Source organism: Pinus tabuliformis, chromosome X, assembly GCF_031772625.1.
Source record: "Pinus tabuliformis cultivar Carrire ecotype Pingquan chromosome X, CPIR1, whole genome shotgun sequence".
In the NCBI taxonomy this organism is placed as follows: domain Eukaryota; kingdom Viridiplantae; phylum Streptophyta; class Pinopsida; order Pinales; family Pinaceae; genus Pinus; species Pinus tabuliformis.
In genome coordinates this window covers 815,750,743-815,778,627 of record NC_142308.1, presented here as the reverse complement: position 1 = coordinate 815,778,627, position 27,885 = coordinate 815,750,743, and the positions used below count along the sequence as shown (strand labels likewise).

General features: G+C 37.4%; 1 protein-coding gene across 1 annotated transcript in view; it reads right to left on the bottom strand.

Annotated features, from left to right (window-relative positions):
- Window positions 1–18,805: 18,805 nt before the first annotated feature.
- Window positions 18,806–27,885, bottom strand: part of LOC149142279 (serine/threonine protein phosphatase 2A 59 kDa regulatory subunit B' gamma isoform-like) — a 94,882-nt gene continuing 85,802 nt past the window's right edge. Inside the window, exon 2 of the mRNA XM_089449362.1 lies at window positions 18,806–19,810. Coding sequence (XP_089305488.1) covers window positions 19,430–19,810 — 381 coding nt within the window. The 3' untranslated portion in view covers window positions 18,806–19,429. The remainder of the gene's footprint in view (window positions 19,811–27,885) is intronic.

Below are 27,885 nucleotides of genomic sequence, written 5' to 3'. Positions count from 1 at the left end.
AAGCTCTTTTTCCTAATGCTTCCATGATGCCATGATGCATCTTATTATCATGTTCATTCTATAGCACAAGATTTAGGAGCTTATGATAGGACCCTTTTTGTGAGGGATACTATCTTACTCATAGGATTGATTTTTTATTCCCTCTTTCCTTGGCCCTTTTCTTCGGCTTCCTCCATCTTTTAGTGATATGAGCTTCCGAAATATTTCTATATCATTGAATCTTAGTTATACTTATTTTTTCTTGCTTTTCTTGATGACAAAACTTTTGTGTAGGTCTAAGTGATGTGACCTTCTTTAATACAATTTCAGATAATATATCTTTTGGTATTTCATATATCTCTCCTTATGTATCCTCTTTTGGAATGTGAGGACCTTTGAGTGATTTCATACGATTCCTACGAGTCTCTTGATGCATTCAAGCAATGCTTGACCTTAAAAGACCTTTCCATAGACATCAATGACTTTTAGTTTCTATGAGGATTGTGACAATCCTCCTTATTCTATGCAAGGACCTTTTTCATGAGGATTATGACTATCCTCCATTATTTCTATTTCCTTACAAAATAAAGTTATTAAACCAAAAATTGATTAAACATGAAAGATACTTAACTGGCATGTGAAGAGGAGATCTTCACCTTGGTACTTCCTTTGATTGAGCTGCCCATCACTAGTATCCTTTTGTCAAGACTTCCTTGGAGGCCTTCTAGCTCCATGACATTTGTGATTTTGACATCACCGAGACTCCTTTATGATCTTGAGATCATCTTGACTCCCAGTTCATATTTAAGGTATTTGAGCACATTGTTGACAGGCTAGTGATACTATTATCCCACAAGTGGACTTTATGATTTTATCACACTCAATATTCCTCAGAGTGCATCAGCAAACACCTACATCGATCATTATCCAACCTATGATAGTTATATAGGGAGACTTATGTTCTGATCTAAGCATCATGTTGTTTAAGATCAGACATTGTGACAATTATTTTGTTATGACATTGTACCAAGACAGTGATGTCTTTGTGTAGAGAGGAACTGTATAGAAAGATTGTCTTATCACTGAAACTACCTTCTTGCAGTGACTATATTGAGACAGTGGTATAATATGGATTGTGAGAGGAGCTGCTTGGATCAATTCAGCCATATATATATCCCTGAGTTTGTAATTTATGCCAAGACGGTCTTTTATTTCATAGGGAAGGTTCAGTGATCAAGAAGTGAGGATCCTAAGAATGTTACTGATTTACTCCGTCAAACTGAACATGAGTTGAGTGCATGATTATAATCACTGAAGTTGATACTCCATGTACTATTGTAGAATTTCTTGATGTATATTTTCTCCTTCAAACCTTTCAACTTGATTTGATGTCCTTGAAGAAAGATCCTTGTGTGTCTCTTTTCTGCCCTTCCTTAGACTACAACCATAGCTCTGATACCATGTTGAAAAATCTAGGGCACATGTAGTTAATGAGATTCTTCTTGACTTGATAACTATTTGTGAGGCATTTTTAATTTTCTTATTAGCACAATATTCTCTTTGACATTATTAGAGTATGATTTTTGTATTTCATCAAATAGCTACCAAAAACAAAGAGACAAGAACACAATTTGTTGGCATTCTTCTAGGGCCAAAACCAGTACATAATTCTTCTTATAAAGATTACAATTGGCAAACACCAAGACCATGACCCTTGACTCACTATGCCACTCCAAGACTAAGACACCAATCCTCTTCTTTGTCGTTGTTGAGTTCATCATCACTACAATACTAAGATCTTCCTCGCTACTATCATTATTGAGAACATTATTGTGCCTTTACTGAGATACTCATTATGACAGTGAGATCATTGCTTCTGCACCATTACTCCATCTTCACATCGTCTCAACTGCACCATCATTAATGTATCATCTTGTTGCACTACTACAAAGATCTTCTTGAGATCATAGTTGTGAATATACTTATATCATGATTGTATCTTCATGTTAAGCCGAGACTGTATGATCCTCTCCATTGTAGATACTTCAAGATTGTGACTGTGTATATATATAAGTTGAGACTAAGTATGACTGAGGTTCTTTGTATGCATGTTGACACTGTAAATTTTGAGAGAGTAGTCAGTGAAAACTAGAAGAGATCGTGGTCATGAGACTGATATATTTTACTATGATCATCACCGAGGATAATAGAGATATATGAAGTCCTATTTCGCACAAAACATCACAAAGGTACCCGAGATTATGTGTCATTGTTCTTACCACCGAGATCCTTTCATTGTGCTTGCCACTGAGATACTATCACTGTGCTTTCCCGAGATTATGTGTCACCGAAATTTCAGAGTGATCCGAAGTCATGTGATCCAAAGATCCGTGTTCCGAATTTCTGTGATTCTAACCACCTATTTATAGGTGTTGTGCCTCCATAATAAGCCCACAATACCAAGTGAACCGAGATGACTTTAAATTCATTTTTTTTGGGCGACGTGACTATTTTTTTTCATCGTTTTTCTTGCTTTCTTCAAGAGGATTGTGTTGGTCTTGGATGGTTGTTCTTAGACATTTGGTTGACGCATATATATTACATGAAGACTCAAGAAGAGTTGATTACATATGACTTTGACTCTTTCACTTTTCTAGACCTATGAAATGAGAAAGAAACTCATTCATTTAATTTACAAAAATAATATTTATTTTTCTTAACAAGTACAAAGATCAAAGTTACATTTGTAACTACCGAACCTAGTTACACTTTCTTCAACACTCCTTCTTAACTAGGAAGGTATTTATAATGGTACTTGGTCATTCTCAATCTGAAAAAATTTCTCATAAGAAGAATCGGATTGGTAACCCATCTGTATAGCATCATAGTAACCAACAGTTTCCAAAGCAAGACCTTCACTGACAACGCTATCTCTCATCAGATCAAAGCACAATGTTGGTGAGACCAATGACTATAGACACCTTCGTCATTGTATCTCAACATACATACCCACCCTGGTGTTCACTGAGTATGACCTTTTAGTACTATTCCTATCTTGGGTTCCCAACCCTCAAAGAATATCGGTCCTCTTGCGTACTCTTATCTTGGATGTGCTACACATCCTCAAAGAGTATCGAAAGCCAAATGATTACCCTATCCTCCCATTCTTTCTTCCTAGGTGAAGACAAGAATGTTGTGTATATCTCTCCCTCTTAATTAGGGAGGATACATCCACCATGTGTCTACATTTCTCTTCATGGCCTTCACTAAGACTAACGGTTGTTAGTCCTGGTCTAGTGCATGACACATGAAATAGAAAACACAAATGTCACTCATTTTTAATCAGGGATGACCCAATCCAAGCTTCCTCTTGATCAGGGACTTGTCAGAGCTCCATCTTAACAATGGATTCTCCTTTTCATCAGCAACTTCTTCTTCATGGGTCCTTTAGCTGCTTGATCAACTTCTTTCCTTGATTTCATAAAATTGAATTGAGCTTCTTTCTTGTAGGGCATCATCCATCGATCACTTTCCTTCTTGGTTCATCATGTCATTCCTTTCTTTATGGAAAGTGGACTTGATACATATCTAGAACCTTCGTCATGTAGATACTTTTTTCCCATCATGCTTCTTTCAGGAATTTCCATCCGCCACATGAATGCTAGTTGTACTTGTACTTACAACTCTTGTTCCAGTGGCCCTGCATGCACTCATCCACATATTATTCAAGAAATCAAAACATAACATTAAATCAAGTTGTACCTTACTAGATGGCTCTTCATCATGACATCCTCTTGTAGGTATCATCATCCTGCATTCATGTTGACACATCTCCCAAAGATATCCATTGTCAAGGGTCTCCATCTTTTTCATACTTTCATCAATATTCATATCTTTCTGGGAGATTTCATAGTAAAATATTCTTGGCTTATTGGATGTTGATTTCCTTCATCATGGTTGCATATCTCATGATCTCTTCCTTCCTCACTCATTCCATACCACGAACTTTGAATTAGATTTTCTTAACTATAGTCAACCACCTCATACTTCATATGAGGACATATTATGTTGATTTCATCTTAGTGTGACTTTATGCCTTCCTGCATCCTTTCAAAGGAGGAGATCCTTTTTCTCTTCATCATTCTTTTCAAGATAGAGGTAATGATCCATGTTACCTACAACCATACGACATGACATTATAATATTAAACACAAGCATACATACCTCATTTTACCTTTAGGTCATCTAGGCTTCTTCGAGCAGCTTCCTTGATTGAAAAGATCTTCAATCCCTTGATCTACTTCGTTTCTCATGTTATCACACCATCATTCCATGAATTACATAAGTTGGAGTTTCTAATGAAACATTTGCTTCTTCTCTAGAATAGTGAAACCTCCGATGAGGATTCCATCAGAGAATATTGAGGATGTTGCATAACCCCATCTAGAAAATGTTTCATTCTTGATGTACGATGAGCCTTGTCCTGGATGACTTCTTTCTTTCCTACAATTTCCAATGAGGTTCCCAAGAGCTATATCCTTCAAGTTTGACTGCCATTGATTTTGTCCTCCATGATTCCCATGGTGATGTCACGAGTCCTTGTTCCTAATGCTTCCATGATGCCATGATGCATCTTATTATCATGGTCATATCTATAACACAAGATTTAGGAGCTTATGATAGGACCCTTTTTGTGAGGGATATTATCTTACTCATAGGAGTGATTTGTTACTCCCTCTTTCCTTGGCCCTTTTCTTCATCTTCCTCCATCTTTTAGTGATATGAGCTTCCAAAATATTTCTATATCATTGAATCTTAGCTATATGTATTCTGTCTTTCTTTGCTTGAGGACCAAACTTTTTTGTAGGTCTACGTGATGTGACCTTCTTTACTAAAATTTCAGAGAATATATCTTCTGGTATTTCATATATCTCTCTTTATGTCTCCTCTTTTGTTATGTGAGTACCTTCGAGAGATTTCATGTGATTCCTATGAGTCTCTTGATGCATTCAAGCATTGATTGAACTTTAGAGACCTTTCCATAGGCATCAATTACTTTTCTTTTCTATGAGGATTAAGACAATCCTCCTTATTCTATGCAAGGACCTTTTTCATGAGGACTATGACTATCCTCAGTATTTCTATTTCCTTGCAAAAGAAATTATTAAACCAAACATTGATTAAACATAAAAGATACTTACTTGGCATGTGAAGAGGATATCTTCACCTTGGTACTTCCTTTGCTTGAGCTTCCCATCACTAGTATACTTTTGTCAAGACTTCCTTGGAGGCCTTTTATCTCCATGACATTTGTGATTTTTCCATCACCGACACTGCTTTGTGATCTTGAGATCATCTTGACTCCCAAATCATCTTTAAGGTATTTGAGAACATTGTTGACATGCTAGTGATAGTTCTATCCCACAAGTGGACTTTATTATTTTATCACACTCAGTATTCCTCGGAGTGCATCAGCAAACACCTACATCGAGGATAATCCAACCTATGATAGTGATATATGGAGACTTATGTTCTAATCTGAGCTTCATTTGTTTAAGATCAGACACTGACAAGTATTTTTTATGACACCGTACCAATACAGTGATGTCTTTGTGTAGAGAGGCATTGTACAGAGAGTGTCTTATCACCGAAATTGCCTTCTCACGGTGAGTAGATTGAGACAGTGGTATAATATGGATTGTGAGAGGCACTCCTTGGATTAATTCAGCCATATATATATATATATATATATATATATATATATATATATATATATATATATATATATCCCTGAGTCTGTAATTTATGCCAAGGCTATCTTTTATTTCATAGAGAAGGTTGAGTGATCAAGAAGTGAGGATCCTAGGAATGGTATTGATATACTCCATCAAACTGAACATGAGTTGAGTGCATGACTGTAATCACTGAAGCTGATACTCCATGTCTTGTTGTAGACTTGCCTGATGTAGAATTGAAGCTTCAAACCTTTCAACTTGCTTTGATGTCCTTGAACATAGATCCTTGTATGTCTCTTTTCTGCCCTTCCTTAGACTGCAACCATAGCTCTTATACCATGTTGAAAAATCTAGGGCACATGTAGTTAATGAGATTATTCTTGACTTGATAACTATTTGTGAGGCATTTTTAATTTTCTTATTATCACAATCTTCTCTTTGACATTATTAGAGTATGTGTTTCTTATTTCATCAAATAGCTACAAAAAATAAAGAGACAAGAACACAATATGTTGGCATTCTTCCAGGGCCAAAACCCGCACATAATTCTTCTTATAGAGATTTCAATTGACGAACACCAAGACCATGACCCTTGACTTACTATGCCACGCCAAGACCAAGACACCAATCCTCTTCTTTGTCGTTTTTGAGTTCATCATCACTACAATACTAAGATCTTCCTCGCTACTATCATTACTAAGAACATTATTGTGCCTTTACTAAGATACTCATTGTGGCAGTGAGATCATTGCTTCTACACCATTACTCCATCTTCACATCGTCTCAACTGCACCATCATTATTGTATCATCTTGTTGCACTACTACAGAGATCTTCCTGAGATCATAGGTGTGACTATACTTAGATCATGACTACGTCTTGATGTTAAGCCGAGATTGTATAATCCTCTCCATTGTAGATACTTCAAGACTGTGACTGCGTATATATACAAATTGAGACTGAGTATGACTGAGGTTCTTTGTATACATGTCGAGACTGTAACTTTTGAGACAGTAATCATTGAAAACTAGAAGATATCGTGGTCATGAGACTAATATATTTTACTGTGATCATCATCGAGGATAACAGAGGTATCTGAAGTCATTTTTCCCACAAAACATCAAAAAGAGACCCAATATTATGTGTCACTGTGCTTGCCACTGAGATCGTGTCACTGTGCTTGCCACTGACATCCTATCGTTGTGCTTTCCCGAGATTATGTGTCACCGATATTTCAGAGTGATCTGAAGTCTTTTCATCCAAAGTTTGGTATTCCGAATTTCTGTGATTCTAGCCGCCTATTTATACATTTTTTGCCTCCATAGTAAGTCGACATTAGCAAGTGAACCGTCATGACTTTAAATTCATTTTTTCTAACCGACGTGACTGTGTTTTTCATCGTTTTGCTTGCTTGTCTTCAAGAGGATTGTGTTGTTCTTGGAGGGTTGTTCTTAGACATTTGGTTGACCCATATATATTACATGAATACACAAGAAGAGCTCCTTACATATGACTTTGACTCTTTGACTTTTCTAGACCTATGAAATGAGCAATAAACTCGTTCATTTAATTTACAAAAAAATATTTATTTTTCTTAACAAGTACAAAGATCAAAGTTACATTTGTAAATACTGAACCTAGTTACACTTTCTTCAACACACCCTCTTAACTAGGAAGGTATTTATAATGGTACTTGGTCATTCTCAGTCTGAAGAATTTCTCATAAGAAGAATCGGATTGGTAACCCATCTATATAGCATAATAGTAACCAACATTGTTTCCACAGCAAGGCCTTGACTGACATCTCTATCTCTCATCAAATAAGAGCACAAACTTGGCGAGACCATTGACTATAGACACCTTTGTCATTATCTCTCAAGGTACATACCCACCCGGGTGTTCACTAAGTATGACCTTCTAGGACTGTTCTTATCTTAGGTTCTTGGCCCTCAAAGAATATCAATCCTCTTTCCTACTCTTATCTTGGATGCCCTACACATCCTCAAACAGTATCAGATGCCAAATGATTACCAATCCTCCCATTCTTTCTTCTAAGGTGAAGATAAGAATGTTGTGTCTATCTCTCCCTCTCAATTAGGGAAGATACATCCACCATGTCTCTACATTTCTCTTCATGGCTTTCACTAAGACTTATGGTTGTTAGTCCTGGTCTAGTGCATGACACATGAAATAGAAAACTCAATTGTCACTCCTTTTTAATCAAGGGTGACCCAATCCAAGCTCCCCCTTGATCAAGGAATTTTCATAGCTACCTATAAACAAGGGATTCTCCTTTTCATCAGCAACTTCTTCTTCTTCGTGGGTCATTTAGCTTCTTGATCAACTTCTTTCCTTGGTGTCATAAAATTCAATTGAGCTTCTTTCTTGTAGGGCATCAACCATCAATCACTTTCCTTCTTGCTTCTCATGTCATTCCTTTCTTTATGGAAAGTGGCCTTCTTGATACATATCTAGAACCTTCGTCATATAGCTACTTTTTTCCCATCATGCTTCTTTCAGGAATTTCCATCCACCACATGAATGCCAGTTGTACTTGTATTTACAAGTCTTGTTCCAATAGCCCTGCATGCACTCATCCAGATATTATTCAAGAAATCAAAGCATAACATTAAATCAAATCGTACCTTACTAGATGGCTCTTCATCATGACATGTTCTTGTAGGTATCGGCATCCTGCATTCATGTTGACACATTTCCCAAAGATATACATTGTAAAGGGTCTCCATCTTTTTCTTACCCACATCAAAGTCTTCATATCCTTCTCGGAGATTTCCTAGTCAAAACTTCTTGGTCTATTGGATTTTGATTGCCTTCATCATGGTTGCATATCTCACGATATCTTCCTTCCTCACTCATTCCATTCCACGAGATTTGAATCAGAGTTTCTTAACTTTAGTCAACCACCTCATACTTCAGATGAGGACATATTATGTTGATTTCATATTAGTGTGACTTTATGCCTTCTTGCATCCTTTCAGAGGAGGAGATTATTTTACTCTTGATCATGCTTCTCAATATAGAAGTAATGATCCTTGTTACCTGCAACCATACGACATGACATTATAATATTAAACACAAGCATACATACCTCATTTTACCTTTAGGTCATCTAGGCTTCTTCGAGCAGCGTCCTTGATTGAAAAGATCTTCAATCCCATAATCTGCTTCGTTTCTCATGTTATCACGCCATCATTCCATGAATTGCATAAGTTGGAGTTTCTAATGAAACACTTGCTTCTTCTCTAGAATAGTGAACTGTCTGATGAGGATTCCATCAGATAATATTGAGGATCTTGCATAACCCCATATGGAAAATGTTTCATTTTTTATGTATGATGAGCCTTGTCCTGGATGACTTCTTCCTTTCCTGCAATGTCCAATGAGGTTCCCATGAGCTATATCCTTCAAGTTTGACTGCCATGGATTTTGTCCTCCATGATTCCCATGGTAATGTCACGAGCTCTTGTTCCTAATGCTTCCATGGTGCCACGATGCATCTTATTATCATGGTCATATCTATAACACAAGATTTAGGAGCTTATGATAGGACCCTTTTTGTGAGGGATATTATCTTACTCATAGGAGCGATTTGTTACTCCCTCTTTCCTGGCCCTTTTCTTCAGCGTCCTCCATCTTTTAGTGATATGAGCTTCCAAAATATTTCTATATCATTGAATATTAGCTATACTTATTATGTGTTGCCTTGCCTGAGGAACAAAATTTTGTGTAGGTATAAGTGATGTGACCTCCTTTACTACAATTTCAGAGAATATATCTTCTGGTATTTCATATATCTCTCTTTATGTCTCCTATTTTGGTATGTGAGGACCTTTGAGTGATTTCATACGATTCCTATGAGTCTCTTGATGCATTCAAGCATTGCTTGACCTTCAGAGACCTTTCCATAGACATCAATGACTTTTCTTTTCTATGAGGATAATGACAATCCTCCTTATTCTATACAAGGAACTTTTTCATGAAGACTATGACTATCCTCCAGTATTTCAATTTCCTTGCAAAGGAAATCTATTAAAAAAAAATTGATTAAACATGAAAGATACTTACTTGGCATGTGAAGAGGATATTTTCACCTTGGTACTTCCTTTGCTTGAGCTTCCCATCACTAGCATCCTTTTTTCAAGACTTCCTCGAAGGCCTTTTATCTCCATGACATTTGTGATTTTGACATCACCAAGACTGCTTTGTGATCTTGAGATCATCTTGACTCCCAATTGATCTTTAAGGTATTTGAGAACATCGTTGACATGCTAGTGATAGTTTTATCCCACAAGTGTACTTTATTATTTTAACACACTCAGTATTCCTCGGAGTGCATCAGCAAACACCTACATTGAGCATTATCCAACTTGTGATAGTGATATAATGAGACTTATGTTCTTATCTGAGCATCATGATGTTTAAGATCTCACACTATGACAAGTATTTTGTTATGACATTGTATTGATACAGTGATGTCTTTGTGTAGAGAGGCATTGTATAGAGAGACTGTCTTATCACTTAAATTGCCTTCTTTCAGTGACTAGATTGAGGCAGTGGTATAATATGGATTGTGAGAGGCACTCCTTGGATCAATTCAGCCATATCTATATCCCTGAGTTTGTAATTTATGCCAAGATTGTCTTTTATTTCATAGAGAATGTTCAGTGACCAAGAAGTGAGGATCCTAGGAATGGTACCGATATACTCCATCAAACTGAACATGAGTTGAGTGCGTGATTATAATCACTGAATTTGATACTCCATGTATTGTTGTAGACTTGATTGATGTAGGCTTGATCCTTCAAACCTTTCAACTTGCTTTGATGTCCTTGAAGACAGATCCTTGTATGCCTCTTTTCTACCCTTCCTTAGACTACAACCATAGCTCTGATACCATGTTGAAAAATCTAGGGCACATGTAGTTAATGAGATTCTTCTTGACATGATAACTATTTGTGAGGCATTTTTTAATTTTCTTATTAGCACAATCTTCTCTTTGACATTATTAGAGTATTTGTACCTTATTTCATCAAATAGCTACCAGAAATAAAGAGACAAGAACACAAGATGTTGGCATTCTGCCAGGGCCAAAACCTGCACATAGTTCTTCTTATAGAGATTCCAATTGACGAACACCAAGACCATGACCCTTGACTTGCTATGCCACTCCAAGACCAAGACACCAATCCTCTTCTTCGTCATTGTTGAGTTCATCATCACTACAATACTAAGGTCTTCCTCATTGCTATCATTATTGAGAACATTATTGTGCCTTTACTGAGATACTCATTATGACAGTGAGATCATTGCTTCTGGACCATTACTCCATCTTCACATTGTCTCAACTGCACCATCATTATTGTATCATCTTGTTGCACTACCATAGAGATCTTCCTGAGATCATAGTTGTCATTATACTTAGATCATGACTGTGTCTTGATGTTAAGCCAACATTGTATGATCCTCTCCATTGTATATACTTCAAGATTGTGACTGCGTATATATACAAGCTGAGACAGAGTGTGACTGAGGTTCTTTGTATGCATGCCAAGGCTATAACTTTTGAGACAATAGTCATTGAAAACTAGAAGAGATCGTGGTCATGAGACTGATATATTTTACTGTGATCATCACCAAGGATAATAGAGGTATCTGAAGTCCTTTTTCCCACAAAACATCACAAGGAAACCTAATATTATGTGTCATTGTGCTTGCCACCGAGATCCTGTCACTGTGCTTGCCACTGACATCTTGTCATTGTGCTTGCTTGAGATTGTCACCAAAATTTTAGAGTGATCCGAAGTCCTGTGATCCAAAGTTTTGTGTTCTGAGTTCTGTGATTCTAGCCGACATTACCAAGTGAACCGACATGACTTTAAATTCATTTTTTTTGGGCGACGTCACTGTGTTTTTCATCGTTTTTCTTGCTTGTCTTCAAGAAGATTGTGCTGGTCTTGGAGGGTTGTTCTTAGACATTTGGTTGACCCATATATATTACATGAAGACTCAAGAAGAGCTCCTTACATATGAATTTGACTCTTTGACTTTTCTAGACCTATGAAATGAGCAAGAAACTCATTCATTTAATTTACAAAAATAATATTTATTTTTCTTAACAAGTACAAAGATCAAAGCTGCATCTGTAAATACCGAACCTAGTTACACTTTCTTCAACACAAAGATTTGTGGCACTCAGCTCGGTAGAAGTAGAATACATGGTTGTGAGTCAAGCAACATGTGAGGTGATCTAGATCAGAAATATGCTAGTCTTGAGTGTACATGTGGTGCATGCGGTCAAATGATCGGTCTAAGGAATTGTGTAATTCAATTTGAAGAAATTCCTAAATAATAGGGGTTAATTCCTCAAGGAACAATGCAATGAAATAGGATCTCAAGCCGCGGCAAAATTTGACTAAGTCTGGGTCAGAGACCTTCAGTAAGAAGAGAGATAGGTTGTGCACTTGCAGGGTGAGCTCAATTGATCAAATCAATTGTAATACATCTCTATCCATCTGATTAATGCAAGCATGCATTGGGGTTTTTAGTAGATTGTTTTCCCCAAATAAAAAATACTTGTTGCATGTGTGTTATTTCTTCTTTCATGTCTCAGATTTTTGTTCTAAATTGTGAATTAATGTCAACAGAGCAGTAGAGTAGGCTTGTGTCTTGTGATTTTGATTAAAACTTCATGAGCAGTTGCAAATCTACAGCCTAATTTCCGCAAATAATGCGGTATGTATAATGTTTATTTATGATGTAAAATAGTATATTTGGCTGAAATAGCTATATAATACTCATATGCCCCATAATCATCATTCAATATACTTATGTGGTATGCCTTTCATGTTATGGATAGGGAATAAATGACATATTAAGCTTGATATTGAAGGACTTCTAGTCCTACTCGTAGCCAATGCCCATGGTCTATTATTAGAAACACTAGAGAAGCTATGGCTAGCTTAAAGTTTGAGATAGCCACTATGTATACTAGTTTGGGATGCAAATTAGTTGTGAGGTCCTTGGTTTGGGAGAGAGGAAAGTTGGGATTCTAATTCTAGTGTTTCTGTTGAAAAGAAATTTTGGGTTTGGAGACCTGAGACCCAAGAACTAAGCCCCAACCCCTAATAATTTGGCCAATATGGGGGTTGTGAACTAGAGCTAGTTGGAAGGGGGGCATACCTAATACTAGGCCTCAGAGGAATTACCAAAACACTCTTTGAGGGATTCCCCATTATGGAGCGGCTGTAGTTGATGGGACGACACTTAACAAAAATCAAATTGATGATAGGGCATGTTAATTGACGGCACTAGGACCTCGAAGCCGCAAAAGAATCGAAGTATCGAAGCACCATGAGAATTGAGGGATGACATCACAAATGATGATGTTGTGATGTCATGTGTATGACATGTGTCACTTAGATTAAATGGTTTTTGGCCTACCAACTAGACAATTTCGAGTGACATGTGGCACATGTCAGGAGTGCCATGTGAAAAGGGAAACATCACCTACCACATGTTAGGAGGTGATTGGGTGGTGGAGAATGAGGTGGAAAGTTGAGCTAGCCATAAGCCATATTAGGCATATCAGCGATAACAACATATCAACGATGTGGGCATATCTGTTACATCGAATATTAAAATCTCGAGAAACCAAGCAATGTATATATGTGAATATATGGAAATCACTGATATGGTGAGGCATAAAATGACATGTGGACCTGTGGACGTCAACGAGTGTGGACTGACACGTGGTCAAGGAAGCCACATGGTGACCACGTGCACGTACAGATGATGATGTGGCATTTAGGGGGGGGGGGGGGGGGCTTTAAAGGGGCATAACTTCGTGTCATAGCTCAAATTGAGATAAAATATATATCGTTGGAAAGCTCTCAATGAGCAAAAGACAATGTCGATATCGAGGTGGTGATTTGAAATGACAAAAAAAAGAGGATTTTTCGATAACCCATCTTCATAATGTACCTTGAAGATCCAGTGTAATTATGCCTACAACCTTAATATGGTATTAGGGGGTTGACTGTGTTATGTAGGGATAGGATTTTATGTGAAGAATTGTTAAAAGTAATTCATGTTTGACGTATTATTGTTCCTAAAGTAGGAAGTACATTTAATAATTATATAAAAGAAAAATCTAGCATTATTTGCATGTTAAATCCCTCCTTTAGGGTTGATGTCATCATCATTTTGTTGTTTATGCATAGTTTTAGCCATAAAACCACATTATAAACCATATTCATATATATCTATTGGAAGGTTTTGTCCCTTGGTCGATTAATCGTCAAAAGACCTTTTCTTTTTGTTATTATATGACATCACTTGCCTTATCATTGAAAATCTACAAAAACCTAACTTATACCAACCATATAACTGATCTAAGTATAAAGTATATGAACTTTGGTAAATATTACTTAGGCCTTGTAGGCTTTGTTGATACTATATCCCAATCCTTGGACCTCATTCAATCACCTTGAGCGATTTTCATTGAATATCCTTTAAGTGACCTTTTAGCCTCCCTTGTGGTTAAATACCACTAAATAGCTAGAGAAAGGTTGTTGAGGTGACAATGGAAACCGATCTCATGTTGTCATAAGGTTTGGATCTTGCTCAGTGGGGCTTTGCACTAGGCCCGCTGAATTTAACGACAACAGTAACTAAGGCCATAAATAATTATTTTCTTAACCATGACACTAAATCCTTTGTAGCCCTCAAACCCTTGAATATATGGCTAACCCAAAATCATTCGAACAACATCCCCCTCTAACCCATATTCAATGCCATTAATTTTGCCACCTACGTTTTGGCCAATTATCTTTCTTAAAAAAATAAACTTCATGAGTTGGTTATGTCCTCATACATAAAATATTTCTTATTTTTTTCCAATAATATCCATGACCCTCGCCATGATGGACCATGATATGTAATTGTCTCTCTTCAAAAAAAAATCAAATAAAAAAATTATGTAGATCATCACTACTTTATGAATCCCTACACAACTAACCAAAAAAATCCTCAAGTCTACATTATTTAGTTTTAGGAACATTTCTATGAACAAATTAATGGCATTGCTATGGACTTGTGATTGTTAATATATATATAACACTTTGTAATTGCTAATGTTTATCCCTTGAAATCCAAATGATGGTTATGATTAGTTAATCGCATATTTATATTGTGGCCCCATGGCCAAGCCAACCTAGAACATTTTCTCAACCATCTAAAGTGTTTATCCAAAGATATATAATTCATGACGAAGATCTAGAAAGTTAGTGGTCATCCTTTCTTTATATGTTTTTAATCAAAGAATCAATCATTTCCTTACCCGCCACATGTATGAGATAGCTCACTCTACTAGAGACCTCCATGCACAATCTCACCACCACTCATTCAAAATGTTGCAGTCCTCAACGAGTGAGTGCATGGCGATGGGCTACACTTTTTGGCAAGAGAGCGCGTTTTGGATGAAAAACAACAACTCGATCAAGCCATTTTAAGTGTTCGATCAAGTAATCTTTGAGCCCTCGATCGAGTTGATTGAGGGCATAAAGATAGTTTGATTGAGCGTTAAAACAAACACTCGATCAAGCTCCTATGTAACCTGAGGTTATCTAGGAACTCGATCGAGCTAATGGCTCGATTGAGCCATGTTTTTGAAATTTCCTTGCCAATACAACCTAGGCGTGGAATTAAAATAAGTGGCCCTCGAGCCTTAAAGCTAGATCACGCTATAGGCTAGATCGAGCCTCTATTTATCTCAAACACTTGATCCAGCATTTTAAGCAATCAATCGAACTATTGAGGGCCAAAAAAACAGAGTTTTAGTTCCCTTTCTGCAGATTTCTCTGCAACACCATTTTGTACCTTGGCGGATTTAAGGCAAAATTTATCTTTAAGTGACGGATTTGATCATGTTGGATTCACGAAGGAATCACCTATCCAATGGCATATGATTTTGACACTTTCGAATTCATATGATATTTTTCATCTAAAATCTTTTAAACATAATGCTTGAATTTTTTTTGGACAGTGTCAAACGTGATAAATAAAAAATCAATAACATAAAATATACACAATAAACAAATTTCAAAAAATACCACTATCTTTGTTTAGGAGTCGTCTTTGAAATGATACTCTTCATTTTTTAATTTATTTAAACAGTTGAAAAAAATCTTACACAAACATGTATGCAAAATCAATTTAAATATTACTTCGCCAACTTTGAAAAATAATAAAAAATATAATTTTGCATTACAAAATATATATATATGTGTGTGTGTGTGTGTGTGTGTGAAAAACTTAGTTCTCTCCGTGTAGATCATGTTCATATATATATATATATATATATATATATATTGAAAATTACACACTTTATACTAAGTTATGCTATGTGAACACATGGATACCTCTTACGCTGTGTGAAAAATTGCAGGGACAAGCATTTCATTTAATGGAGAATTGACAAATTATGACGCAAAATTTTTGCAAAAAATATCAATAGGACAACAACAATTCTCCACAATTTGTCTGTTTACTCCGAATCAAAATTCACAATGCTTATATGAATTTTGAAGGCTTCGATTCGATAAAAGAGGAAAAAAATGAAATTTCATCGCTACATTTGGCCCAAAAGTGTAACCCATCTTCATGCATTGACCCCATACGATAGTAATTAGAGTTTTTGTATCTTTGATAAAACCCACCTTCTTCTCAAAAAACACATCCCAGATTTACGATTCAAAATTATGATTAATGTAACACTCAAATCAATACATACAGCCTTTCTGAAAGCCAACCACCCCAAATCTCAACCTACCTCTCCACCCCAAATTGCATGAACCATGCTAATCTCCTATATATCCAAAGGCTCAAAGAACAAAATCATCAAAATTCTCACAAAATGAAGTATCAAAACCATTATTAAATCCCATAACACTTCAAAAAATATAATAACAACGAGAAAGATATATCTAGCCCTTGTTGCATTAAGAAGATATATGTAGCCCTTGTTGCATTAAGAAGATATATGTAGCCCTTGTTGCATTAAGTCCAAAATTCCTTTGATCATATGGAGTCGCATATAATGGCCAAGCTGGTAAATCCATAAAAATTAGACTCAATGGGCATCTACCCAACTCTAGCCATAATTGTACCTTTATATCAACCAAACGACTCTACTTCAACAAAGCTAAGACTTTGGCTAAAACTCAACATAATACCATGACCTATTAGGGTTGTTATAGAGATTAGAAAACACAAACCTAGCACCTTATGTTATTATTTCCGCTTCCTCAAAGAAACCTCCCAACAGCACCACACCCCCTTTTCATCCATAGCAAAATTCATACACCACACCCCCTTTTCATGCATCGCAAAATTCATATCCCCTCTAGCATTCCACGTTTCTTGATTTCTTTTTATCCCCATCTACCTGCCTTATTATTGATTTCTTTTCTTTGATTAATTTCCTTCTCTTTTTTTCTTCTCCTTTGTGAATATTTTCTCTTCCTTTTTCTAACACTATATTTCTTCTTTCCCCCATTCTCCTTTGTGAATATTTTCTCTTCCTTTTTCTAACACTATATTTCTTCTTTCCCCAATCATTCTAGAGTATCTTTCCAAGCACACACAACCCTACCCCACCCAACACTCCCCCAACCCCGCCCCCACACATCCAAAATTATTTCCTCTACCCTTTATCCTTACAAAGGCTTTAACTAAGTTGACCCATCTTTTATGTTTCTCTTTTTGTTTCTTTACTCTTGTTCCCTTTTTTTGAACAATTTCAGGAATTCTCCTTCTCTCCACTTTATTCTTCTTCCCACCTATCATTTTAGGGTATCTTTCCTAGCCCCCCTCCCAAATTTATTTCCTTTATCCTTTGTCTTCGTATAATCTTTAGCTAAGTTCCCTCACTAAATCTTTATGTTCATTTTAGTTTCCTTAATCTTGTTCATTGTTTGTGGCCCTTTTTTGCCCTACTAGAATTATACTCTGCATTTTTTCCCCTTTTTCCCAATTGTTGGTAATGTTACTCTCTTTATTTTTGTACTTCTGTAATTCGTTCTTTGACTACCCCATCTTGATTAATCATGTGCCACTCATTTCTTTCCCCCTTATTTATGTGCCTTACCCCTTTTCACTCATGTTGACATTAGACTTCGTTTTCTTTCCCACCTGTGCCATCCTCTTCCCTGCTCACATTTTTTGGTACTCTTCATTTGCAATAATTTGTTTATCTTGCAGCAAAGTTAAGTTTGGTTCTCTGATGAGCAAAGGATTTTACCTAAAACGTGTGACATAAAAGAATGATAATAATATATCCAACTGAAATCTGCATTCCAAAAGTATTATAACATCACAAATTTATTCAAATTGATTCATTACTCTGATCTAAAAATTATATTTGGATAAGAACTGTATTAAAAACTTTAATGTGCCATATAAAGCAGTTTCGAATTAACCAAATCATTGTACAATCAAGGGCTCTCTAACAGGTAGAAATTTCACAAAACAGAAGAAATTGTTGAAAAAGTACAAAAAATATAATGGGAGATGCCAATTTAACCATATATGGTATATTTTGTAAATTTATACATCCTAAAAATGCAAATTTTAATTCCCTCATTTAAATGTAATTATAGAAATAGCTTTATCTACGACAAAGTTAAATGCATCCCGCAAAATTTACATACAAGAGAAATTAACTAACTCATTTCTTTTCATTTTGAAATAATAGAATTGAAAATCAACTAAACCAAGTTTCAATATTTTCTGAATCCACGACCTTCTGAGAGACTATTTTCCACAGCTAATTAATAGTGTCTCTGACACAAATGCATGTCCCTGAGAGAAAATTAATAGAGTTGATGTTACAAGATGCATGATGCATGCTGCTCACAAATAAAAACCAGAGCGCATCCAGCACTTAAACTTTTAAAATATGGAAATAAAAAGCATCAAAATACCAAAAAAGATTGCATGTTAATGACCTCAAACGGTGATTTACAAACAAAAGAAATAAATTATCCGTAGCATGCTAAAGAACTAGTACCAGAATTTTGAAAAAACAATATCTCAATAAGATTGAATGAAATTCCATGTAAAATATGTCAGCAACTACAGCGTAAGAGTCTAAAACAGGATATATGCTTTATACATCATTCTCTACAACTTTAAACCCGAAGATGGCCCTTCGACATCAAGGCAGAGAATGTTTCATATCCCCAAGACCATAAGAAAGTTACAAGCAAAGTTGAAACTTGAAAGTTGTACAATATAAAACCTGAAGTTTTTCCTGGGACTGATTTACAAACTAAATAGCGATTGCAGAATAAGCCATTGCCAACTAGTTCTTCCGTACCAACCTTCCTTTATAACATCTTAAAGAGAATATAGAAATGAGGGATAAGATGAAAAACTGGCAGTTGTGCATGTTATGGTGCAAACTCCAAACCAAAGCAATTTAAAGTCTTGCATGAGAAGACAGTTTTCCACGCTACTGGAAACCTGCTAAAAGGATCCTTACCTGTAATAAAGACAGCTCGTATGCACTGTGTTTAGAATCAGCAACCGCACAATCCTGCACTTAATGAGACTTGGAAGATGAGACATCGGGAAGGATGGCATCTTTCCTTCACTGCTGCCAAATCATGACCAATAAATAATATTATTTCTCATGATTTAACTCCCAACTGCAGCTCTCTGGCTGAAAGTAGCATTGCTACCTGTTGGATGTGCTACAAGCACAGCTTCGTTACTTACAGCTCTTGAAGCAGCAACTGCTTCCAAACGCTTCCATGTCATTTCACGCCTTTCTTGTACTCCTTTTGCCTTCGCTTCCTCTTCATGAAACTTACTCTGGCATTCCTGAAAAAGTTCTTCGTCCATTTCCAAGAACATTTTCCTTACATTCAAAGTGAAATTATGGACAGCCTGATTCCAATGATTCTTTGTATTCCTTTCCAAAGAAGGGAAAATGAGTGGCAAAATGACATGCCTATGTTGTGCAATCAAACTTACAATGTGATCGTTGTTCCACAAAAATAAAGCCCTCTCAGCCACCTATAATATAAAACCCAAGTAAGACTCCATGCCAACCGAAAAGCAAATTATCAAATACATGCAGAGCATATAAAATCTTCAACAGAACTAAAAGTACAAGGAAACTACAGATATGGTTAACTTCAAAGTTCAAATTATGTCCTATTGTGTCTATATATTCAATGCCTCGAAGTCAATAGTATGGAAATCATCGAAATGATACAGATTCAAACTAGGTAAGTTCAATGCAATACAAATGCAGATAAAGAATCCAAGACCACAAAAATGCCCAACAAAGGCATCAACTAAACTAAAGTAAAACAGAATATCAAAACAGACCAAAGGATTCAGACTAAGGTGAGTTCAATGCAATACCAATGCAGATGAAGAATCCAAGACCACAAAAAGGCCCAGCAAGACATCAACTAAACTAAAGTCAAACAAAATAACAAAACAGACCAAAGGAAGAGGAAACATGTAAATAATATAAAGGAAAATCAGCAATTGAAAGGAAATGAGAAAAAATCCACAAACAAGTCCAGAGCCCAAACAAGTACTAAATATCGTGGAGTGCATCACCAAACATAACAAAAAGACAACCATGGAAGATAAAGATGACGGTAGAAGGGTCCAAGAACAAGACTCATACAATGATGTACTAAGACAGAGTTGCGGGGAGCGCCCCCCCCCCCCCCCCCCTCGAACCCGCTCCCAATCTGCGCTCTGGGCGGGAGCGCCTCGGGAGCACGCTTCCGAAATCCCTCCCGACTAAAAAAAATTTGCTCCCTGCCATTTTTGGGAGCGTCGCTCCCGGACCGAAATTAAAAACCCGGGAGCGATCAAGGGAGCGATCGCTCCCGACCTTTAAAAAATGGCTCCGCGAGCAAATCGCGCTGCGCCGGGAGCGTGCCGGCGAACAAAAAATAAATAATAATAATAATAAAATAAAAAATAAAAAATCCGCGGACTTGAAAAATTATCAATTTCAACCAAAAAAATAAATAATTAAATAATTAAAAAAAAATGTTTTAAAAGCCCAGTGGGTCAAAAAACATTTCATTATCACTTGAATGAGTTGAGAAGAGCTTGAGAGCAAGAGCAAAGGAGCGAGGAGCAAGCGCCAAGGAGCAAGCGCCGAGCCTGCAAAGAGGTAAGTAACTTAGTAATTTAGTAGTTTAGTTAGTTTAATTTAGTTAGTTTAATTTAATTTATTTAGTTTATTAACCTTATTTAGTTTAAAAATCATGAATTTAAATTAAATTTATTAATCTAAATAAATTAAATTAATTCGCAGAATCAAAAGCCTACAAATATCAAACACCATGGACCTGGCTATATTTCTTGGCATTTTCCTCTTCTTGGTCCCTTTTATGGTTATTATGGTGCTAGAGAGTAGGAAACGGAGGGGCCAAACTGAAGAGGGGGATGAAGAAGCTGGAGAAAGTCGAATTGATGAAAACCCCGGTGAGGAGGAGCTGGAGGAGGGTGAACATGACCCTCAAAGACTAAACAAGACCAAACCCCATTGTGGAAATATGTTAACAGAGCTGAAACAGGGAGGGGGTGGAACCACTAAATTTCATTGCCCCCATTGCAACAATGATTACACAGGTTCACACACCCGTGCTAGAAGACACCTCTGCAGGAAAAGGCCATGGGATGGAGACAAACAAATAGGAACCAAAACTTGTCCAGTGGTGTCAGCAGCGGATAGAGCCAAATACATAAGGGAAGAGGAGGAAGCCTAATACAAATCAAAAAAATCAAGGGGTTTCTTTGAACCAAGCTCACAATCACAAAGAACTCCTTCAGCGTCCTCCCAAGGCAGTGGATATGGAGGCACGGGGTCATCAGCTTTAAGGCGTAGAACCATATCAGATTTCCTTGATGAGGGGTGTAGGAATGATGTGGATTCAAAAGTTTACAGGTTTCTCTATGCATGTGGGATACCATTCAATATTCTTCGCTCACCTTACTGGCACGAAATGGTTTCTGCCATAAATGATGCCCCTAAAGGATACAAGAGCCCTAGGTATAACAAGGCAAGAACCGTTGGCCTTGATCATGAAAACGCAAAAATATCACATTCTTTGAATAGAATGACTGACCATGGGGTGTCCATTGTATCTGATGGATGGACAAATGTAAAAGGCAAGCCATTGATAAGTGTTCTTGCTGTGTCTGTTAGTGGTCCCATCTTTCTAACTACACATGATTACTCAGACAAGTTCAGGACCGCCATCAACATTCCAGAAGCATTACTTGAAACAACTGAGTGTATTGGGCCATACAATGTCATCCAAGTCATCACTGATAATGCTCCTAATTGTAAGGCAGCGGGAGCAATTATTGAGGATAAATACCCCTACATATTTTGGTCTGGATGTTTGATTCACACATTGGACCTTCTGATGCATGATGTTGTCAAGAACAAAAATGCACAATACCAATGGATTGGTGATTTGTACAAAAAAGGCAAACAAATGATAAAATTTATTACAAATCATAGCAATACCCATGGCCTTTTCCGCAGTCACTCGAGATTGGAGTTGTTGAAGATTGCGAAGACCAAATTTGGTAGCTATTACCTCACCTTCAGGCGCCTTTTGAAGGTAAGAGAGTCATTGGCTAGCATGGTATCAAGTCCACATTGGCAGGTATTAAAGGAAAGGGCTACAAATGCAGCTGACAGGCGAGGTTTTGAACTGGTGGAGGAGGCCGCTCTTGATGGTCAGTTTTGGACAAGTGTGAGGCAAGTATTGGATTTCACCAAGCCCATTTATCACATAATTTGGTTTGTAGATACATACAAACCAGTGATTGGCGAGGTGTATGAGCAAATGGATACCATGTTGGGGCAAATAAAAGATATTGTTCATAACAGAGATCCCGACTTGTACAAACTGATTCACGATTGTGTGTGTGAACGGTGGAATAGACTTAATCTTCCACTACATTGCTTGGCATATATCCTTACGCCAAAATACTACTCTACATCTTGGTTGGGCCAACCTGTACCAGGGGGTGGGATTAGGACCAAACCCCATTTAGATGCAGAGGTAACTAGAGGATATTTGGAAGCATTAGAAAAGTTGATACCTGACAGGGAGGAATGTGCCGCTGTGTGCCTTGAAATAGGCAAATACTTCAGTGGCACTGGTTTGTATGGTAACTTCCATGCAATGGACGACAGAGATAGATTTGATACTCTCACATGGTGGGAGACATATGGCGGCCAGGGACTTTTGCCAAAATTGGCAAAATAAGTTCTTTCACGGGTTGTAAATACTTCTTCTGCAGAGAGGTGTTGGAGCACCTACAGCTACATACATAATGTGAAAAGAAACAGACTCAATGAAAACCGAGCAGAAAGCTTGGTTTATGTGCACTACAACTTGAGGTTGTTGAGTCATTACTGTGATCCGGCTTACGAGGATCCCACATATAAAATTTGGGACGATCACCCAGAGGATGACGATTTGGAGGATGGCATTGTACATTTTGAAGAACTGGAAGAGGAACTTGTAAGGGATGAAGATGAAGCAGCTGTAGCATCCATGCCACCTCCACCTCCACCATCCAGTAGCAGTGCTCGAGATCCGAGTCTTGTTCCTTTGCTGTCGCCACCTCCATCTACACCCTCACGTGGAGGTTCTAGTTCTGGTCGTCAGTTTGTGCGGGAGACTCCTAGAAGACCACCACGACCTTATTCATATGTATGCACATGAATATATCTGTTTTTCTTTAAAATTTGAATATTTTATGTGTTTTTGGTTGACCCTTTTTTTATTGGTTCCCAGTCCAGAAAGTCTACCAGTTCGATGACCGGTCCAGTTCTGATAACATTGCACTGAACAAGTCCCAAACAGTGTTTTCAAAACCGTTTTTAAAAACTGGTTACCGGTCTAACCAGCCGGTTAGCAAGGTCGTCGGTCTAAACCGGCCAAAAAACCCGATTGGAAAGGCCATTTTGCCATTTTTTAGCCCTAACCGGTGAAAACCGGCAGGTTTAGGACGGAACCGGCCGGTTCTGTCCTAAATCGGCCGGTTTTAGGCACGCCCACCAAAACATGCAAAAAGCAGATTTTTGACTGTGGTTTTGGGGTTTTGGGGGGGAACTAAAGGTGTTTTCCCTCCAAAAACACCCTCTCCAAGCTATAAGAGACCCCTCTCACTCTCATTTGTCTCAAACAACTGATTTGGAGTGTTTGTGAGTGTTTGTGAGTTTGTTTGTGAGCTTGGAGAGTGTGGAGTTTTTGCTGAGGTAGTCATCTTGGAGTTGGAGTTGGAGTTATTTTGGAGATAGTGTGTAGCTGTCAGTGGAGTTGCCATCTTCAAGAGGAGGCTAAGGAAGCTAGTTTGCATTTCCAGGTAAGGATTTGCACTTGATAATTCCTCATTTGAGTCTACTGTCCATGAAATTTTTTTTTATGTGTTATAAACTTCTTACTTCTATGATCTATCATGTATGCTATAAACTCTCTAGCTCTATGCTATCAAATTTTGTAGCTTGCATGTGCATTTGTTTTCCTACATTTATCTTTGGTTTTCCATGTTGCTTAGCTGCAATTTTTTTTTAAATGGCAGATTTCTTTGCAAATTGTTATTATTTCAAGCAAACATGGCTCCAAAAGGAAAGGACAGTGCATGGGCTCATTGTGATGTAATTGATGGAAAAATGATATGCAAATTATGCCATAAATCTATTGGAGGTGGGGGTATTCTTAGGTTGAAACAACACTTGGCTGGGATAAGAGGCCAAGTAAAGCCATGTGATGCACCAAATGCACTGTTAGGTCCTATTAGGGCAGAATACATTTCCAAGTTTGAAAAATTTTATTAGGATAAGGCTAGGGAGAAGGCCATCCAAAATGACATTGCAAGGAAGAGGGAATTATTAGAAGCCATGAAAGAGAGTGGGCATGATGATTATGACATTCAAGACTCCTCTTCTATCCCTTCCACCAATGACCCCTTTCACTATGTTCATCCTTCTGTTGGCCAACCATCAAAAGGAACAAAGAGAACAAACATCCAAATTTATTTCTCATCTTCTGCCAACATTGCCTCTTCTAATCCCACTTCCTCCTAGCGAAGTTCTCAACCCACTTTGGATCAACATTGGAAAAGACAATGCAAGAAACTTCTCATCAATACATTGCTAGATGGTGGTATGATTCAGATATCCCATTTAATGTTGCTCGCTCACCTTATTACCAAGCTATGTGGGACTCTGTTATAGCTGCAGGGAAGGGCTTCAAAGGCCCTAGTATGCATGACTTGAGGGGAGATCTTTTGCAAAAAGAGATATCTTCCATTGATGAGTATTTGGTTGAGTTTAAAGATTCATGGCTCAAAACAAGTTGTTCCATTATGTCAGATGGATGGTCCGATGGAAAGAACCGCACTATCATTAATTTCCTTGTTTTTTGCCCTCAAGGAACCATGTTTTTGAAATCAGTTGATGCATCTAATAAGGTAAAGGATGCAACCCTTCTATTTGAGCTTTTGGATAACGTTATTCAGGAAGTTGGGGAGCAGCATGTTGTGCAGGTCATCATTGATAATGCCTCAAACTATGTTCTTGCTGGAAAGATTGTTGAGACCAAATATAACACCATATTTTGGACTCCATGTGCTGCACATTGCATAGACCTCATGCTTGAGGATATAGGCAAATTGGAGTGGGTAAAAAACACTGTAGAGCATGCCAAGTGCATTACAAAATACATTTACAACCACTCATGGGTATTGAACCTAATGAGAAAACACACTAGGGGCAAAGAGCTTGTTAGGCCTGCAATTACGAGATTTGCAACTCACTTCCTCACGTTGCAATGTCTCAATGGTCAACATAAAAACTTGCAGAAAATGTTTTCCTCTGAAGAATGGTCTGAATCTCGATGGGCTCGTAGACCAAATGGAAAAGACACCAAAAAGAAAGTGTTAGACACTTATTTTTGGAAAAGGTCTCTAGAGCTTGTGAAAATTACCGAGCCCCTTGTTAAGGTGCTAAGGTTGGTGGATTGGGAACGATTGGCCATGGGCTACATTTATGAAGCTATGGATCAGGCAAAGGAGCAGATATGGGCAGCTTACAAGGACAGGTTAGCTAAATATGGCCGTATATGGGAGATCATTGATAACAGATGGAACAATCAACTCCATCGTCCTATGCATGCAGTTGGGTATTTTTTGAACCCAAAGTATCACTATAAAAATCGGCTAGGAGATCTGCATGATGGGGAGGTCAGAGCTGGATTGATTGATTGCTTGGAGCGCATGGTCCCTAGCCATGTAGACCAATTGGAAATACATAGACAGCTTACTGTTTTCAATATGGCAAGTGGTACTTTTGGCAAAAACTTGGCAAAGATGGCAAGAGATGTGGACCAACCAGGTAAGCAATTCCAATTTCCATTTTGTTTTTCTTTTCAAGTTAAAATTGTTTACGTTTTTTACAATTCAAATTATAAACTAAGTTACTAATTAATGTCTTTTTCTTTGCAGCACATTGGTGGGAGTCATTTGGTGGCCAGTGTCCTCAATTGCAAAGGTTTGCAATTAGAGTCCTCAGTCAAACTTGCAGTGCTTCAGGTTGTGAGCACAATTGGTCTGTTTTTGAGCGCATACACACGAAGAAGAGAAACCGTTTGGAACAAAAATGGTTAAATGATCTTGTTTTTGTGCAATACAACCTTCGACTGAGGAGGAACCAAATGATGAGCAAATCACCTGATCTAGATCCCATTGTGTTGGACGATATTGATCCAACATCAGAATGGGTGGAGGAGACTGAAGATCCTGTGTTTGAGGCTGATTTTGATATCGACATGGCTTTAGCGGGGGATGAAACAGATTATGTGGCGGCATCAGAACCAGGATCAGTAGCGGCATCAAGGAAAGGCAAAGAACCAATGGAAGGCACTAGTCATGCAGGTCGACAAACTCGTGCTTCCATTAGGTCCACTTCTATTGTCATTGGTGGCATTGATACTGAGGTTGCAGATCAGGCTGAGGCATCCTCAGACTCTGAACCAGATGATGTCTATGTAGCTCCTGATGATGATCCTGTGTCTAGTAGTGGTGATGAACTTGATGATTGATCATGTGTACACTGTAGACCTGTAGTAGGCCAATGGCCTCATAGCTTGCAGCATTGTTTTTGGACTTTAAAGGCCATTTAGAGCCTCATTTCTTATGTATTTTGCTATTTTGTCGATGATATGTATTGTACTCGGTGCCATTTTGATATATTCACCTTTACATGCTACATAAATGAGCAAACTTTGCATATTTTGTCTCTATTGGTTTGGAATCATGGTTTTACATCTTAAAAATAGTTTTGTTTCATTAAAAATTAATTATTTAATGTATTTTTTTAAAACTGGTTCGTTTAGACCAAACCAGTCCCGGTTAGACCGGTTCCGGTCAGTAAACCGGTTCATTAGGTGGACCGGTCCGGTCACCGGTTCCGGTTTTAAAAACATTGGTCCCAAATATTGTGGAGTGCATCATAAACATGATCAAAAGACACCCAAGGGAGATATAGATGATGGTATAAGGGAACAAGAACAAGCCTTATAATCTAGTGTATTCATCTTTAAAAGACAGCACAATATACCAACAGAGCAGCCAAACACGGGGAACTCTTAAGGATACAATTATGAATGTGCATTCTCCATATTTAATTTGCAAATATCAAACTATAAAAGAGCAAAACACGAATTCTAAACTCATAATTCTAAATGTGCACCCTTCAACAACCTTATCATACTTTGTGAACACTGTTCACTGCCCAAATGCTTTTGAATGCTCAGGAAAAATCATCTGAACGAAAAGGAATGTTGATTGTTGTGGCAGTACACTAATTCCAGAAAACATAAGAAGAAAAAAAAAGTTTAAAAAACTGTTAAAATGTTTAACACGAATAAAGATTCCATCCCCATTTCTTTAAAGATAGGAAATGGAGGATGAAGGTATACTGTGTAAAAGATACCAAATGATCTAGAACAATGTTGCGATAATCACGATCGAGATTAAATCAGGGAGGATCCAGATAACAAACAAACAAACAAACAAAATATCATACAAAT